This window comes from Monodelphis domestica, chromosome 2 (genome assembly GCF_027887165.1).
Source record: "Monodelphis domestica isolate mMonDom1 chromosome 2, mMonDom1.pri, whole genome shotgun sequence".
Taxonomy (NCBI): Eukaryota; Metazoa; Chordata; class Mammalia; order Didelphimorphia; family Didelphidae; genus Monodelphis; species Monodelphis domestica.
In genome coordinates this window covers 509505146-509524590 of record NC_077228.1, presented here as the reverse complement: position 1 = coordinate 509524590, position 19445 = coordinate 509505146, and the positions used below count along the sequence as shown (strand labels likewise).

General features: G+C 44.6%; 1 protein-coding gene across 3 annotated transcripts in view; it reads right to left on the bottom strand.

The window, feature by feature from the left end:
- The window catches only part of ABR (ABR activator of RhoGEF and GTPase), a 301088-nt gene that overhangs the window by 93645 nt on the left and 187998 nt on the right, over nt 1-19445 (bottom strand). For all 3 annotated transcript variants that reach the window (XM_007485730.3, XM_056819590.1, XM_001364304.4), the window contains exons 4-5: nt 11478-11663; nt 3949-4056 (exon numbers count right to left, since the gene is read on the bottom strand). In XM_007485730.3, coding sequence (XP_007485792.2) covers nt 3949-4056; nt 11478-11663 — 294 coding nt within the window. The remainder of the gene's footprint in view (nt 1-3948; nt 4057-11477; nt 11664-19445) is intronic.

Below are 19445 nucleotides of genomic sequence, written 5' to 3'. Positions count from 1 at the left end.
AAGGAAATGCCAATCAGATGACTTGTTTGGGCCACCTACTAAGGAGGCAGAGATCCACCTCGGTGAGGGGATTGCCCCCTTAGAAGTCACAGAAGAATTCTGCTGGAAACATGGGGAAAGGTCAGAGGGATGGGAGAAAAGAATGCTCTGAGAAGGGAGAAGTGCGTGCCTTTGAAAAAAGACGGTTTCTGTCTTCAGAGTCCAAAGGAACCTCAGATTGATGCTGGCAACTAGAACGCTGGCGAAGAATAAGGGAACCTCAGACCTTGGGGACACTCTGTAAATCTGTCAGTGACTCATGATGGAAACTAACCCTAACCACCCCCAGCCCCCAGCAGCCCAGCTCCTTAGAAAGCCTTTGCTAGGGAGCGAATCAAAGGCAAGGCAGGAATACAGACACCACACTTGGGTCTTTATACTTTTAGCCCAAAGTATACTCTGAGAAAAAAACCCTCTTTTGCTCATACCCACTGCTTCTCCTCTCCCTCCAGGAGCCAAGACAAAAAAGATCACTGCTTTAGAGCTGGAAAGGACCAGAGAGGCCATCTCTATCAAGACTCCTTTTATATAAGAGCAAACTGAAGCAGAGCAGATAGGTAGCACAGTAGAAAGAGTACCAGGTCTGGAGTCAGGAGGTCCTGGGTTCAAATATGGATTCAGACACTTCCTAGCTGAATGAACTCAAGCAAGCCACTTATCTCCAATTGCCTAGTCCTTACTGCTCTTCTGTCTTAGAACTGACATTAAGTCAGAAGGTAAGGGTTTTTTAAAAAGTAAACTGAGGCACTGAGAGGCCAAAGATCTTTCTCAAGATAACATAGGTCACGAGAACATAAATTTAGAAGGGTCCTTAAAGGCGATCTAATGCAAAGCTTTCATTTTATGGTTGAGGAAGGGACTTGCCATCTTCCCCTAGTCCCTGAGGTTTAAGGATTCCGTGGCAAATAGGTTCATAGTCCTCTCTATATATTTTGGGGAGTCATTTGCTATAGTGAATTGGATGATGGACCAGGAGTCTGGAGACCCAAGTTCCAAGGCCATTGCCTTGTATTGACTGAATAATCAAAGGGAAATGACTCTAAGAATAAGTAAGTTCTTAGGTTGCCTTCAGAGCTAAATCTAGGATCCTAGAACATGTGAGTTACTCCTGCTGTAAAATACTTTTATTGCTTACCTCACGGGATTTGTTGAGACGAAGGCACTTTATAAGCTTTGGGATCATAGTCTTAAGAGTTGGGAGGGACTGTATAAGTCACCTACAGTATTTTTTATAGAATAGGAAACTGAGGCCCAGAGAGGTCCAGTGATTTGACCAAGAACTCAAGCCAGGACTCAAACTTAGGTCCTGAAACTCCTAGTTCAGATCTCTTATCACCAGACTTAAAGTGCTATAGAAATGAGATTATTGATTAACAGGCTGATTGATAATGGTGACAAGTCCTACAACAGGAGAATCTTTAAAGGAGGACTGAGCCGTTCCAGACATGCCTGCTGCTAACTGCCCCTAGCAAGAAGGGCATGAACGATCCCTGCCCCCCGACTCTATGCTGCCAACAGCCTGATCACTGGCATGGAAATCGAGGGGAGAACTGGAAAGCTATGAGCAGCTCTCACCTTGTAGAGGCTATGCAACCTGAACCACTTGTGCTAAGCTGGAGGGAGACTGCAGAGGAAGGCCTATCTGATTTAAATCCCCTTTGTCAGCCTTTGCACCGCTCTCTGCAGCTCCAGCCCCAGCTCATGCTTCCAAGGATAATGGGCCTGAAAAGTACAGTCCTGTCGGAAATTAGAGCTGAAAGGTGATCCTTGGGTAGAGAGTGGATAAAGGCCTAAAATCTGGGCTGAAGAGGAGGGGGACAGGTAGAGATGGAAAGGACAAAGGGTCAAGGCACCATGGTGTGGCTATTTGCTTCCATCAGCATCCTACCAGAGGCTGGAAAGCACTGGAAAAAGTCCCCAGGGACAGGGGCATAATGAAGGATGAGTGAGGATCAGGCTGGCTACTGAGATAGCTCTCTTAAGGATGGGAGTGGGAAAAAGTGACCAGAAATATTGTTTCCTCATCTAGTTCCAAACTGTTTCTAAAGAGAAAACCTTAGCATGAAAGACTAGAAATGGGGTTTCTCTAGAAAAGCAGGAGGTAAGACTGCTCCTAAGGCTAGAGCCCAGCTCTGTTATCTCAGAGTCTCTAGGGAATTATCATTCCCAGCAGCCTCAGTCTGGAAGTATGAAATCACTCTGACAGCCCAGGAGAAGGGACTAATTACAGTAATTAAGTACCAGAGTGGAGCAGGGCAGAAAGCACCAATGAGTCAGGGAGAGAGGACTGTCACCATGCGGCTGCACCTGGCAGGCAGCCCTTAGGCCTAAACTCTGGCCTTGGGAATGTGTGGGTGTGAGGGGATGCTAGCTGCACCTGCAGCCAGGGGCACTGGGCATTAGTCGGAGGCCCAGTCTCCTCAGGGAAAAAAAGGCTGGGGCCCCAAAACATAGGACTGAAATTAGAGAGCTGAAAAGAATTTCAGTGGCCAACAGAGTCAAATTCCCTCTTTTTAGAGAAGAAAAACCTGAGGATGGGGGTGGGAAGAGTGATTTAAGTGGCCTGCTGAAGGTTACACAAGAATTTTGAACCCAGGTCCTCTGAATCTAGAGTGAGAGCTTTTTACAATACATGAGCTCTCATGGATTATCTTCCACAGCTCAAAGAAGGCCAACGCTTATCAAGAAGGCCGGCAAGGCACCCGTGGGGAGACCCTGGAGCTGTTCTATTGAGGAAGAAAAGCCACAGATCATGGAATCATGGACTTAGTGCTGGAGAGTGAACTTGGAGCCCATCGAGATGAACCCCCTCCTAAGGGACCTGGGACTCCTGAGGTTAAGGACTTGCCCAGGGTCCCACAGCTATTTAAGAGCCCTGGTTCTCCTGGCCCAAAGTCCAGGGCACAATGATGCCTTTTGGAATCAAGAACATGGGGGTCTCGATAGACATGCAGCTACCTCATAGCCCTGTGAATCTGTGTTTCAGTTTCCTCACCTATAAAAACGAGTAAAGGATCCTGTAAATGGTAAAGTGCTATTGAAATAGGAGACACTCCCTGGAAGATCAAGTCTGTACCAACAATTTTTCTTACACAAAGGCAAAGATGTAGCAAATAAAGGGACAAATTCTGATCTTCCAAGTCACAGAACCATCTTGTAGGAGCAGGACCAGCACCCATGATCCCAAGGTTAGCATCTGTACTCTTGGGACTGATGGGGTATAAAAGGGAAATACTAGTTGAGGAAACTGAGGCTCATGAGAGATTATGTGACTTGCCCATGACCACATAGCACATAAGTATCAGAGGCAAGATCTGAACCCAGGTCTTCCTAACCTCAAGTCTAGCCACTCTGCCATACTGGCTCTTATGGCTCCCTATGCTCAAGGAACCCTGTCATCTTCCATATTGAGAGGGATTTTACAGAACAGAACTAAACGTTAGAGCCAGAAGGGACCTGAGAGGACATGTAGTCATAGGAATATAGACGATGTATTGGAAAAGACCTCATTGGTCACCTAGTCTAACTCTATTATTGTTCAGAACTAGGGAACCAGGATCCAAAGATAGGGAATGACTTGCCCAAGGTCACATAATGAGTCAGTGGCATCTGCTTTCTAATTTTCTTTGCTCTTCCTGCTCTCTAATCTCAACCCAAAAAAAAATGTGTAAAGGGGTGGGGGGCAGGAAATCAAGAAAACCCACAATGCCAAATTAAGAAGGAACAAGAGAACATCCCAGGTGTAGGGCAGGGATTGGTAGTTTAAGCATCAGCCAATATGAGAAGCTGCTTCTGTCTGGTAATGAGGGAGAAAATAGCCCAATCTGGACTTGGCTCTCTGGGCAGCTCCCAAAAATATTTTCAGTCTTGGCCAAAGGGTGTCTCCCAAGCAGGAGAGAAGCCGCTCACCTCGGAGATTTTCTGGAACTGGTTGTTGGACTGGCTGCATTTCTCGGCCGTCTCCAAAGCAATTTTATAGTTATCCACAAAGGCTTTGTACACACCAAGCTGGCTGGCCTGTAGGGGAGAGAGGGAGAAGGGGAGGGAGGGTTGGCAGAAGGAGAGGAGGGATGGAGAGAATGAATGAATGAATGATTAATCAGAACACCTGGAGAGCTGGGAATAGCCAAGATGCTCCAGAACAGCTCTGAAGGTTTGGAGATGGGGGTGGTTGGAGTGAGAAGGGATGGAGGTTGAACAGTATCCCTTTGAATGAGAAGGGTTTCCATGGAAACCAGCTCACCCCATAAGGGTTAACAAGGGAGCAATGGGGGCAGGGCAGTGCCATCTCAAGCATGCTGAGAAATTCAAGTTATCACGGTATTTGCCTCCCCCCAAACCCACTTAAAAAAAAAAAAAGCATTATCAAAGGTCTGGCTAGGTTTGAAATCTCCTCTGAGTCCCACAATGCTTTCACAGTTTAGAATTATCCCTGGGAGAAAGCAAGGTGGGGAGGGAGATGCATGTGCACGTGTGTGTGTGTGTGTGTGTGTGTGTGTGTGTGTGTGTGTGAGAGAGAGAGAGAGAGAGAGAGAGAGAGAGAGAGAGAGAGAGAGAGTATCCAGGCCACTCCTGACCCCTCCACCCTCCAAACTGCTGTTCTGAATTTCTAACTCATATTGTGCATTTGAGGTTACCACTTGGGTGCTCCATCCCCTCACTCTTTCCTGACAGTCCCCTGTAACATTTCCTCCACACTGATATCCTGTTAGCCATCAGAGCTTGGCAAACAAAGGGCTGGAGCTGATAGGAGGGGAGGACCACTATGGAGGAGGTAGAAATCCTTGAAGAAAGAGGGCTTAGCCAAAGGCCACCAGATACTTTGTTTAACCCGTTTGAATAAAGCTCCTATTATTTTTGGACAAGGCAAATGCAGAAATGTGTTTTATTTGACTGTGCCTATATGTTAGGAGGATTTTCTTCCTTTCCCTCCCTCCCAGCCCCTCTGAAAAGAAAACAGATTCTTATTGGGGGAAAACATTTAAACATTTTTAAACAGAGCCAGTTTTGCTTTGTCGCCACTGCACATAGTAGGTGGAGGTACAGAGATCAGACCTGTGAGTTTATTTGTGCAGGGAACTCCCAGATAAGGAAACTCTCTTTAAATCATGCAGACTGGCACCTCCTCTACAACTTATAGTCTTAGAGAGGTTCCTGGATCACTGAGAACTTAAATAATTTGTCAGTATGTGTCAGAGATAGGAGTTCAACCCATAGGCTTCTTTTCCCGATTTTGAAGTTATTTTTTTCTATTTTGTTATTATTATTAATTAAAACCTTTACCTTATGTCTTAGGATCAATATTATATTGGTTCCAAGGCACAATAAGTGGCAGGGGCCAGGCAATGAGGCTTAAGTGACTTGTGCAGAGTTACACAGCTAGTTTAGTATCTAAGGTCGGATTTGAACCCATGACCTCCCATTTCCAGGTCTGGCTCTTAGCTGCCCCTCCTCTCTACATTATTACTCAAGGTCTTTCCTAGTAAGAATCTGGCAAATGGGCTTCTACTATCTTATTTGTCCTGATGTATCCAAAGAAGAATTGAGATTATATTGGGGGGAATGGGAGGGAGGATTAAGAACCCTAAATTCAGAGCTGGAAGGGACCTAAAAAACCATCGGGTCCAACCTTCCCTTCATTTTCCAAATGAAGACCCAGAACTGGCCCAGGAAGGTTAAGATATTTTTCCAATGTTAGCTAAAAGAGTAAAAATTCAGGTCTGATGACTTCTCTGGCTCCTGAGCACTTCTGAAGCCTGCTGCATGTTGTCTCCCCCATTAGATTGTAAGCTCCTTGAGGGCAAGGATTGTCTTTGTTTTTTTTTTTTTAATTACATTTTAGCACAGAGTCTAGCACTTACTAAGTGCTGGATAAGTAAATGCTTGCCAACTGACTGATTCTGAACATTAAGACCTAGGAATGAACCATAGCACAGGAGGGAGAGGAGGGATCCAGGGTCAGTCAGAGAAATGGGTTCAGATCTGGGCTGTGAAGTGTCCCCAGGCTCCCTAGCCTAATGGGTCCAAAGACAGGGTTAAAATAGGCAAGGAGGGGGGAGGGGGAAAGAGGGGAGGGGGTTCTGGCTTCCTTTTGTCCAAGAGGAACTAGACCAGGGAAGGACCCCAGGTGGGCAAAGCTCCCTAAGATTCAGGAGATTTGATTCACCCAAAGTTGGAACTTCCAGTATTTCCATATGAGATATATGTAAATATATCATTCCCATGTGATAAATGGAAATATATCATCCATATACAATGGAAGCCTGGGATTAAAGGATGTTGGGCCGGAGAACGTAGCCCAGAGGCATCCCAAATACTCAGGTTCCCGTCTTACTCCCTACACACAAACGTATTTGGCTTTTGCTGGGGCAGGAATTCTTCGCCATGTATCATGGAATCCTTTGGCAGTTTGAGGGGACCTATAAGACCCTTTCTGAGAATAATGATTTTTAGTGTATAATAATAATATAAAATAATGCAAAATAGAATAAAGGATAATAATGTATAAAATACATAAAATGACAAAGGAAACCACAGCACGCCTCTCCACTAGACCATTGCCTTGGTCTCCTGATGCATGCCAGCTTGCCTAGTTTTGCCTCTGTCTCCTCTCTGTCACACCTCAAACATCCCAAGACTTTTATGATTTTCAAGGGCCGCCACATCGTGTCACTCTCCTACTCAATGTAGTCTAGTAGCCAGCTAAAAAAAGAGGCTGCTCTATTTGCATCTGAAAGCCTCTCGTGACTAGTCCTGCCTTTCCAGGCATCCTGGACTTCTTCCTGGTGGTCCTCACACTTGGTTCCTTGGCACCAGCCGGCCATCTCCTGTGCTTGGAACACCCTCCCGCCTCACCTTGGCCTCATATAGCTCCCTTTCCCTTCAAGACAAGGCTGTAAAATTTTTTTAAGTTGGATGCTAAAAATAAATAAATAACAAGTGGAGGGGAGGAGAGAGACACACAGCTGAGGCATCATCTTTAGCATGAAACCTTCAGTGATCTCTCTGACTGCTAGTACATCGGACCCAAGCTACCTTGGATATTTATTCTCTTTATATTTATCCTGTATGGACTGATACAGGTACTGTTCTCTCCCTCAATAGGATGAAATCTCCTTGTGTGGTACCTGACCCACAGTTGGTACCTAATAAATGCTTGTTCCATTTTTGATCCACTTACTATGCGTATTAAATCTGCAAAGTGCATTTCTGGAGTTATGCTACAAGTGTTTTTCTCTCCCCATTTTCCAGGTGTGCAAACTGAGGCTCTTTGTCTGGAAGTGACCTTGCCCCTGGTCATAGAAAGGTAGGTGGGAAATAGGCAGAGGAGGTGGGTTCAAATCCCATCTATGTTGCACTCTGACTTGGGTCAAGACACTTGGATTCTTTGGCTCTCAGTTCCCTCTCCTCCAGGAATTGTTTCCTTGGGGTCCCAGCCTCTGGTCTAGAAATGGGGCTCAAGAAGGGGTTGGTGATTAGTCTATTGATGGACCTGGAAGTGGAGAAGAATGGACACACGTGTCTGAGCCCAGGACTCTCCTGGGGCAGCCCTGCACAGACACACATTCTTATCTTCATCTCACTGGAGGTCAGATACAGTTCCCTTAATTCTTGCCCCAATAAAGGGCAATGGACTTTCTTGGTGTCAGAAGAGGTTCTAGTCCAGGGAGAGCACTTACTGGTCTGGGGCTGTGAACTAGTCACTGTCCCTCTCCTTGCCCTGGTTCCCCCAATTCTAAGGCAGGAGTCACAGGAAGCCCCGGCAGTGGGATTTCAGTCCTCTGACTCCTGGACCTCAGTCCACCCCACTGCCTCTGAAACCCTGGATAAATGGTAAAGAACAAGGTAAAGGGGATTTCCTGGCCCCTCTCCTCTCTAGGCTTCCATCAAGAGCTAGTAAAATAATAATAATCACTTGCATTTGAAAATAGTCCAATACAAGGTAGAGCAAAGGACTGATTTTGGTGTCCAGGGAGCTGGGTTCAGGTCACTTGAGCAAATTCCTTAATTTCTAAGGACTTTAATATTCCCAAATGTAAAAGGAAGGGTTTGGAACAGATGAACTATAAAGCAGGAGGGTACACTGATGCTAGGGCATCTAGGGAATGTCATGGTGCACAGGGCACCAGGTCTAGTCAGGAACACTAAAATCCAGCCTCAGACACATATCAGCTGTGTGACCCTGGGCAAGTCACTAAATTCTGTTGGCCAAAGTTTTCTCATCTGTCAAATGGTCTGGAGAAGGAAATGGCAAGCTGCTCCAGTGTCTTTACCAAGAAAGCCCCAAACAGCATCACAGAGAGTCAGATAGGACCGATTCTGGAGTCAGAAGGCTCTGTTTTCAAATCCTACCTATTCTATTACCAACTATGTGACCCTGGATGAACTTCTTCATCTTCCCTGCACCTGTTTCTTCATCTATAAAATGAGAGGGTGGAACTAGATGGCTTCTGAGAGGTCCCTTCTGAACATAGGGGGAGTTATGTGATCTTGGGCACAGTATTGATTCTAAGACAGAAGGGAAGGATTTAAAAACTAAAACAAATACAGAGATTTAGGGGGAGGAGTTGGGAAAAGGCTACTCTAAATGGACTGGAGTGAAAGTCTGATTTCTATGTCTAACAAGAACTCTATGAATGTCCAACAGGATCCACGATCCTGGGTCAACGCTTACTTTGTCAATAAATCATTTCATCTCCTTGGACCTCAGTTTCCTCATTTGTAAAATGACAGAATCTCCATCACCAAGATTAACAAGGAACACGTTCTTTACATAAAGAAGGGGGCTTGTGGGGGTTTCCCATTCCAAAGCCTTTTCCAGGAACCTCCTCCAGCCCCCAAGAATCACAAACTCCCCAAGGCTGCCAGTCCCTCCAGGTTGGGTACCAGCCAGAGTCATCAAGCATCCTGGGGGTGGTGGTTGCCTGGAAACAGCAGCTTAGCACTGGGTGATCTAATAAAGCAAATAGCTGAGATGCTAATTCCCTTTTTCCTGGTAATGAATAATCAAATCTCTAAAGCCAGCCTCCCTCCCTCCTTGCCACCCTCAGAAGGCAGACTCCTTCAAAGGCCCAGGGCAGAGTCAGGCTGGCTCTGTTTCTATCCCTCCATCTTTTAGTTCCCAACCAGGCCAGGTCTAACCTTGAGTCCCCAAAACAGAGCCATTCCTGATTGCCTGAATGGGACACTGGGTCCGAACCCAGCCAGTCTGGGGCTGCCAGTGGCCCAGGAGAGGAAAGGAACTTGACTAACTCTTCTCACCTGCCCACGTGGCATCATTCCTCGCTCCCTCCAGCACTGGAAATCAGACATTCATTCCAATCCACTTAGACTAGCCTCCTTTCCCAAGTCCTCCCACCAGAAGTGGATGATGCCTTTTCCCTGGAGATGAGACCATGTGCTGGAAAGGATTCCAGAAACCAATTCCCCAAACCCCTCTTTAAGCAGACAAGGAACCAAGGCTCAGAGATCCAGGGGGCTTGCCCTCCATCACCTGGGTCGGGTCAGAGGCAGGACCCAGGTCTTCCAGACTTTCAGGTTCAGCACTTTCCTTTCCCCAGAAAGGATGGCTCCTCTTGCCTAGAATTATAAAAGTTTGCAGTTGGAAGGGACTTCCCCCATATTCTGTGTTCATTTTTCTAAATTGGTGGTCCCCCCCAGTCCCTGGTGTAGTAGACCACAAGTCCTATGTTGAAGTTTCTCCTCTGACACATACTGGCTAAGTGACCTAGGTAAGTCACTTAACTTTTGTGGGCAAGGCTCTAAGATTTTAAGTTGCAAGATTGTGGCTAATCTGCATTGCTATAAAAATGAAATCACAAATTCAGTTAAAAAACAAACAAACCCAACAACCTTCCCGGGCAAAATGGCGCAGTAGAATTTTAAGTCAGAAACCCTGGGTTCAAATCCTCCTTCTATCACTTAACTATTATAAAATTGAGATTTGAACTCTGGACTTCAATCCCCACAAGTCCTTGCTCCACTTCCCCAAAATGCTTTGTAATCTCACGGAATTCTGAGGTGGGTTGAGATCGAGAAAGTACTTAAGCTGATTACATAGGCTTTTGAGGGCTCTTTTTGGACTTCCATTTTGGAGCAGACGTGGCTCTTTCCATAACGTAGGTGAGGTCTTGTCTAGGCCTCTGGCCTAGGCACGTGTTTTTTCTTATTCTGTATTTTCTTTTAATCCTTAACTTTAATAAACCTCATAAAATATAATACTCCTTGCAGAGAGAAACTAATTTCTACCTGCCTCAGTCTCCCCTAAATTTTAACTGTTACACTATCCCAGCTTGTTCTTGGTTTGAGAGCACTCGTAGGTAGCAGAAATCCTGTTCCCCTGTTACTTTTCCCCATTCAGTATTACTGCTCAGGACAAACTGGGGACAAATGCAGTTTCTTAGGGCTCTCCTCTCCAGTGTCCTGATCCTTCTAGATGCCAAAAGTCTTGCAGTCACTTCTAGCTATCATTTGGTTCCTTGAAAAGGCCAGAATGTGTGTCTCTGTGTCTGTCTGTCTGTCTGTCTTTCTGTCTGTCTGTCTGTCTGTCTGTTATCTCTCCCTCTCTGTCTTTCCATCCTCCCACCCTCCCAAATTGGAAACTAAGGAAAAAGAGGCAAGAAGAGGGTCATGGTAAGTCGGGCCATCTAGAATGCCATTAAGGAAGAATAAACCCCATCAGGAGATGCAGAAGGACCTCTGGGGCTGTAGAACACGACAGGAAAAGGAGACAAGGAAGAGTGGCTTAGCAAAGATACTGGAGTGGTTTGCCATTTCCTTTTCCAGTTCATTTGACAGATGAGGAAACTGAGGCAAATAAGGTTAAGTGACTTGCCCAGGGTCACACATAGCTAGGAACTATCTGAAGCCACTTGGCTGAGTTTTAGGGCTTTAAAGAAGCAATGGTACACTAGGAAAAAAGCTAGTCTCAGAATCGGAAAGACCTGAGCTCCAATTCTGCCTCTGACGCAAACTGGCTATGTGGTCCTATAATTAACTCTCTGTATGATGGTAGGAAAATCACTTAAATCTCTCAGACCTTGGTTTCCTCATTTGTAAAATGAGGGGGTTCACCTAGATGGCCCAGAGGGAGGACACTTCCAGTCCTAAATCTTGGGATGCTTGTGACAAAAGGGAGGCTTTTCCCCAGGGGCTGGAAAACAAAGAACTAAACTGAAGGAGGGCTGGGAATTTTGGAGGGGGATTAGCCTTTCAGGGATCTTTGCCCCCCTGAAAACTACTGGCCCAAAGTCCCCTCCAGGCTTGTACTGGCATCCCTGTTCTCCTGGCTCTACCCATAGACGCTCATCCACCCAAAGCTTGGAGGTAGATGGTCATCTGAGTCCTAAAAAATTACTAGCCTAGAAGGAGACCCAGATCCAAAGGGGGGGCTGCTTTATCTCCTTCACTGGGTGAGAAAGGAAGGCTCAGGGTCTTACCAGTTTCTGGAAGAGGTGGCCCAAGGTGACTTGGCTGTCCCACTGCTGTACCTTGGGGCAGAGGTTATCATAGAATTCCTTGTGGATCTCATAGATGTCCTGAATTTTGTAGAAGATGGTCTCAATCTGCTGGATGGTGAGCACGGGCTGGGAGGTGGTGGCTGTGGCCTTGAGTGGCTTCATGGGCTGTTGAGCAGGAAGGGAAAGAAGATAGGCTGGAGTGAGAAAACTCAGGGGAATTCAGGGCTCTCAGTGGTTTGAGAGCCAGGTCTGGAGATGTGAGTTTCTGGGTTCAAATCTGGCTTCAGATACTTCTTAGCTGTGTGACCCTGAGCAAGTCACTTAACCCCAGCCTTGCCACTCTTTTGCCCAGGAACCAATACCTAGTATCAATTCTAAGATAGAAAGTAAGGGTTTAAAACAATAATAGCCAACATTTATGCATCATTTTAAAGTTTGAAAAGTGTTTTGCAAATATTTCGTTTGACCCTATTAATCTCCCTGGAAGGCAGATGCAATTTTTGTTGTTCAGTCATTTTTCAGTCATGTCTGACTCTTCAGGACCCCATTTGGGGTTTTCTTAGCAAAGATACTGGAGTGGTTTACCATTTCCTTTTCCAGTTCATTTGACAGATGAGGAAACTGAGGCAAATAAGGTTAAGTGACTTGCCCAGGGTCACACATAGCTAGGAACCATCTGAAGCCACATTTGAATCCAAGATCTTCCATCTCTCTATCCCCTGAGCTGCCCCAGATTTTTTTTTTTTAAATAATCAGGACTCAGCAATAGGACAGACCCAGGACCAACACATTCCATCTGTTAATGAAGATTAGCCCCTCCTTGGCAGCTTCTAATCTTCAGAATTACCTGGGGTCATGGAGAGATTTGATTAAGGGACTTCTCTAGGATCATAGAGGCAGGACTTGAACACAGGCCTTGTGAGCTCTAAACCACTCCCATCAGCAGGTCTCATTGCCTTTCCTATAAATGGGAGTTATTTTTAACTTCCATCCCCACAGGGACAGGAGGGGTTGGCTGGGGGGATTGGGAGGATACCCCTCGCCAAGATCCTGCCCAGACGAGGGCCCGGGATTGGCACTGTACCCATTCCATACGGCCTGGAGCTTGAGTTATACTAGGGTGCGGCTGCCACAGGCCCCGACAGGCCATGCTCAGCTCACATGGCCAAGAAACCCAACATGCTGGGACCTGCCGGATCCTGGGAGAGAGGCCAGGGCAGGGCATCGGCAGCCTCCATCTGGAAGCCAGCCCGCACACAAGCTGTAGGCACTGGGCAGTGCCCTGAGAGGCATGTGGTAATGGGTTGTTTGCTTTTTCTAAACAGGGTCCACACCTTCCTCTGGGGAGGACCTCACCCAGCATTTCATGAAGTCCCTTTCCCTCCCACTTCCTCCCTCTGAACCCAGCCTCCCTTTTGCCTGTGGTGGAGAGAGGAATCTGGGGCTCTCTAGAGAAGATCAAACAACTTTTTTCCCCCCAAGACTGGCAGTGGTCCGGCTGATAGGATCACAGGTACCAAAGCCAGAGGGGACCTCAGGGACCATTTAATCCATCTCTCACATTTTACAGCTGAGGAAACTGAGGTACCAAAAAATTAAGTGACTTATAGGATGATCACTTCATTTTTTTCTTTTATAAAAATATTTTATTTTTAACAACCACATGTAATGATTTTCACATAAGTTTTCTGAAGTTATGTGATCCAAATTGTCTCCCTCCCTCCTTTTCCTCTCCCCTCCTGGAGATGGCAAGCAATTTGATCTGGGTTACTCATGTATTATTATGCAAAACATATTTCCATCTTGTTCGTTTTTGTAAGAGAATAGTCATAAAACCAAAACTCCAAAATAAAAAACCAAATAAACTAAAACAAATAATTGCATGCTTTGATCTGCATCTGACTCCACTAGTTCTTACTCTGAAGGCAGATAGCATTCCCTGTCCTAAGTCCCTCAGAATCATCCTGGATCATTGTATTGCTGAGAGTAGCAAAGGCTAGCACATTTGATCGTCCCGCAATAATGCTGCTGCTGTGTATGATGTTCTCCCAGTTCTACTTATTTCAGTCTGCATCAGTTCATGGAGGTCTTTCCAATTCTTTCTGAAATCATCCTGTTCATCATTCCTTACAGCACAGCAGTATTCCTTCACTATCATATACCATAATTTGTTCAGCCATCCCCATTCAATGGACATCCCTTCAATTTCCAATTCATTGCCATCACAAAAAGAGCAGCTATAAATATTTTTGTACAAGCAGGTCCTTTCCCTCTTTCTTAAATTTCTTTGGGATACAGACCTACTATTGGTATTACTGGATCAAAGGTAATGCCCCCCCCCCCTTTTTATAGCCCTTTGGTCATAGTTCCAAATTACACTAGAATAATCACTTTAGAGCTAAAAGGGGACTCTGAGGCCATCTAGTCCAACCTTCCCATTTGTAAAGTGGGGAAATTGAGTTCCAGAGAGGCTCAGGAAACTAACCTGATTTGTCCAAGGTCTCATAGCTATTTAGTGTTGGAGATAGGATTTGATCTCAGGGCTGCTGGCTTCAGAGCCAATACTTCAGAGTCATACTACCAATTTTAAGACAGAAGGGCAAGGGCTAGGCATTTGGGGTTATGTGACTTGCCCAGGATCACACAGCTAGGAAGAATCTGAGGCCAAATTTGAACACAGGACCTCCCATATCTGGGGCCTGTCTCTCAATCCACTGAGCCACCCAGCTGCCCCCACAATCCACTCATTTTACAGATGAGGAAACTGAGGCTCAGGGATGTCAAGGAATAAACGGCTAAACCAGGATTTAGATCCAGGACACATAAACTCCAAATCTATGTACTCTTTCCCTAGCACTGTGTGTAGTCTAGAAAAGAGACGTTATAGGCAGGAGCACCCTATGTTCCTTCAAAGATCTGAAGGGCTTTCATATGAAAATGGGAGTTGATTTTCTCTGTGTTGCTCAGGAGCAGAGAACTAGGTAAGATGGATCCACATTACACAGATGCTGGTTTAGGCTATTCAAAAAGGGAAGAAATTTCTAACAAGCTGTTTAGCAAGAGAATGCGCTTTCTTGCTGCAGGAATATGCAGACCACCCTGTCAGTGAAAGCAATCCAAAAAAAGCTAGATTAGATGCCCATCTGTCCCTCGTGCTATAGGAGGGATTCATTCATGGGCTAGAACCAACAGCACAGAACTAAGGCTCATTCATAGCTTCTTTAAAGCTAGGACAAGTAGCAGAGGCCAGCTCATGAAGAAAATGTCCAGAGAGGTTAAGGGACTTGCTTGACATCACAAAGTCTGAGACAGGGGAGGCCTGGAGGTAAGTCTTCCAGACTCATATATACCCTTAGAAATGACTGAGCCTGAGCAGAAAATCAAAGCCTGGGCCTCTAACCCCAAGTTAGGACTCCATTCCAAGTGTAAGAGAACTGGCATGTGATCCCAACGTCTGTCCTAAATCTTTTCAGAGTGCTCACCCTCACCCTTTCTCACCACATCCTCACTGCATTAGGCAACTACTGGATGAGACGGCCTAAGATACCTTCCAGACATCACAATCTAGGATTCTAAGTTTGGCAAAATGCTGACCTCAGCTCCAGCTAAGTCTTACAAGCAAAAAGCCCCAAAGGCTCTCCCTCTCCTGCCTAGCTGAATGTGAAAGCTGTAGCTCCCAAGGGGAAGGTGTCACTTTCACTTAAATGGACAAACAACAAACCAGTTGTCCTTGCTCCATGATTCCCAACTCCAGGAAGGAAGGAGTCTAGAAAATATAGAGCACAAGAAGACTATATTCCCCTCCCCCATACTTCTGACAACCTTAGCCAATCAATGCCCATAGAGCATCTGAACACAGGAGTCAGGAGATCTGAATTTGAGCTTGACTTTAGACACTTCTTAGGTATTTCACAGAATCAGAGATTTGAAGCTTCAAAGAGTCTCCGAGGCCATTCTTTGCCTAATCCCTTCATTTTCCAGAACCAGTTAACTTAATAATAGCTAACCTTTATACAGCATTTGCCTGACATTGAGCTAAGCCCTTAACAATTATTATCTTGTTGGATCCTGACAGCAACACTGGTAGAAGGGTTATCCCCATTTTACAGACAAGGAATCTGAAGCAGACAGAGGTGAAGAGAATTCTAAGGTTTTACAAATTTGAATACATATGTACATATATTGTTATAAGACCCAAACATAATATATCCACATGTCTCCACAGAATATATTAAAATATCAAATAATACTATAATACACAAACAAATATATCCACATGTGAATATTTAAAAACCACAAACATGCATATATTAAGTGTGTATTATATGTGTACATGCCCATACATATACAAACTGTGAAGATGGGATTAACTCTCCCCTTGTCCACTTTTAGATGTAAGCACCAGAAGCGTATACACCCCACTTATCTTTAAGTATGGGGAGGTCTGTGACCCAAGTGTGTTATAGTCGGTGACAAATCAGAAACAGCAAAGCTAAAGCTACAATTGGTCCATGTAAAGTGGAAGGAATGCACAGGAAACGACACAAAGAAGTGTCTTTAAAAGTAGTGGCAACTTCCTGTGAAGTTCAGTTCTTTGGAGTTCAAGTTGGAGTGGGAGTACAGGTTGGAGGCTGGTGAAGGATCTGCTTCTTGGACCTGAGACTATGAAATTTGGTGAGACTATTCTTGAATCTCTCCCTTTTAACTGCCATGTGAGTGAGTGAAAAGACTGCCTCCCTTTCCTGACTTTTCTGGAGGTACTACTCATCTTGGAGGAGGCCTTGTGGCTAGAACCCTTGTTTAATTGACCTCTGAGCCCCCTTTGCTGGGGCCTCTGAAACCCTGCCTGGTTCCACCTGGCTGGAGTAAATATCTACTCTCTCTTTTATTTCCTTACTCTCACTCTTTCTTCTTTTGTAAATAAACTACCATAAAAAGTCATTCTGCCTTGAGTAATAATTTCAATGACTACATTTTTATGTATTTAGTCCAACCTTTCATTTGTAAATCTTACAAAAAATACACATACATATAGGTATGCTCAACACTGAAAGATATAAGTGAAAGGCAGGGTCTCTGCTCTGAAGCATTTTATAGTATATAATCTGCAATCAAGCACCATTTATTAAACATCTACATTTTATAGGGGTACTGTAATGCTAAGCACGGAGGGACACCAAGTTGGTAACACTGAAGACCTCCCAGTCTTGGCAGAAAAATAAGGAACCAATACAGATAATTAACTGTAAGACACATAGTACCTGACGAGGGCATCAGAGAGGCATAAAGGTCCTATGTGATACCCTCGGAAGAAGGCTACAATGAACTAGGGATGCTCAAATCCAAGGTGGCACTGGCTTCCTCACCATTATTTGAATAAGAATGCTGCTGACATGATGCCTTTGCACTGGCTGTCCCTCATACCTGGAACTCTCTCCATCCTCATCCCTACCTCCTAGCTTCCTTCAAGTTTCAGATTAAAGCCTCACTATTTACAAGAAGCCTTTTCTAATTTCCTTTAATATTGGCACCATCCCTCTGTTGATTATCTCCAGTGTATCCTGTATATGACTTGTTTGTACAGAGTTGTTTGTAAGTTGTCTCTCCCATTAGATCATAAGCTTCCTGAGAGCAGGGACCTTTTTTGTTAAATTTTCTTTGCATCCCCAGCACTTAGCTTGATACATAGCACACAGTAGGCACTTAAAATATATGCTTTTTGACTGACAAGGTCTTCAAAACAGCATGTAGTAGAAAACAGCTAGGTGATACAGTGGCTAGAAAGCCAGACCTAGAGATGAGAGGTCTTGGGGTTCAAACTGATCTCAGACACTTCCTAGTGGTGTGATCCTAGGTAAGTCATTTAACCCCTATCTCCTAGCCCTTACCACTCATCTGCCTTTGAACTGATACACACTACTGATTCTAAGAGGGAAGGAAGACTTAAAACACACACACACACACACACACACACACACACACACACACACACACACACACCAAGTAATAAACAAAGAGTTCTCAGATGTAGTCAAAAAATTCAGCCGTAAAGACAAGAGCAAAGGAACAATAGCTGAAAGAGCTTAAAGTTTCACAGAATGACACTATTTTGGATGGAGCATGTATATAGGTAGGAGTGAGAAATGAGTTGAAGATATGGGAAAGAGAGGGCATGTTGGGCTGATGGGACAAAGTCCTAGCAGAGGTAGGAAAGCATGGGATATCTCTCTCCTGTCACTGATGGGAAGGAAGAGAGAAGGGGCGATTATGTACATATCTGAAAGAAGAGCAAGATTATGGTTGGTTATAAAAGGAAGGAAGGAAAAATTTAGGAGAGTCACTGTAGAGAATAAGGCAGGGAGCAGGTAAGGATCATGGAGAAGGTCTATTGGGCAGCAGTAAGGGTCTCAGCTAAATGTATATCATTATATACTGCAGTACACAATATAGACAATAAGGACTATGGTTTAGATATTGAGGAACAGTGTGGGCTGGAGCGGTCTGGAAGAGCTTAAATGGGAGGGGTGGAGACTTAAGTTTGAACAAGAGGAATAGCATTTGGATAGAAAGAGAATAAGGGATAGGACATTAAGGTGGGAGAAAATAGCAAAAGGAAAAGCAGGGAGGTGAGAAGGAATTTGGTATCTCTGAAGGAAATGCCAAGAGGGAGGGATCACAGCATCCTACTGAGTTAGAGATGAGAGTGACTTTAGGGTTCATTTAGTTTTGGGGTTTTTCACTTGCGATACACAGAATCCCTCTTCCCAAGGGATCCCTAAAAAAGATTTCAGGGGTTCTCTGAACTTGGATACAAAAAAAAAATTATTTTCATTTTCACAATTTGGCAAGTTCTTTAATTACTTGAAACTATTTTTCCTAAGGGAGAGTCCATAGGCTTCACCAGACTGCCAGAGGGGTCTATGATACAAATGTTAAGAATGCTAATCTAGTCTAACCACTTCATTGAAAAACAAACAAACAAAAACAATCCTTACTTTCTGCCTTAGTAACAACTCTAAGAAAAGGGGGCAAAGGGCTAGGCAACTGGGGTTAAGTGACTTGCCTAAGGTCATGCAGCTAGGAAGTAATCTGAGGCCATATTTGAACTCAGGTCCTCCTAACTCCATTTCTAGCTCTCTATCCACTATTTTACCTACATGCCTCCAAACACTTCATTTTACAAGGGGAAAAAACTGAGCCAGAGAGAAGGTCAAAGAACTTGCCCAGAGTCATATGGCTGATGAAAGACAGGACTGGCACTATACCCTAGGTTTCAGGACTGGGAGGACTGTTTTTTCTGTTATTCAATAAGTTTATGCCATCACAGAGTTTCTTCCACTTGATTTTTCCTTCCTTATTTAATCCAGAATTCCAAGCTGGAATAAGGTCCCTTCCAGCTCAAAATCAACTATCCTTTAATCTTTCTCCCAAATCACTTCTTCCTTCTGACTTCTCTCTGTGGCACCATCATTCATCCCATCTCCCATGGCTGAAACCTTGGTGCTGGGTTTGTCCTCTCCCTCCCTGTTTGCCTGGATCCATCTAGGGCAGATATCTGGTTAGGGTCAAAGAGTTTAATAGAAATAATTTATTTCTACAAGGTAAGCAAAGGTTAAAACTAGATAAAGACCTATAAAAAGCACTTTTACTTGAAAACAAAGGGAAAAACAATAACATGAGACAATGCAAAGTCTTGAATGCCAGGCTATTCTTTGACATTCCTCACAATCTCCCAGAATGGCATGGTCTAAATTAAAAGGAAGCACTAAGAGGAGAGAGAACATAGGCTCTTGTGCATTTAGAGGTGGGAGAGGCTTTTAGGTTCATCTAGCCCTAAATCGTTTTTTGTTTCCCTGGACCTTTTTTGGACGTTAATGAAAGCCAGGGACCCTTGCTCAGAATAGTGTTTTTAAATGCATAAGATACAAAAGATTACAAAAAACAACT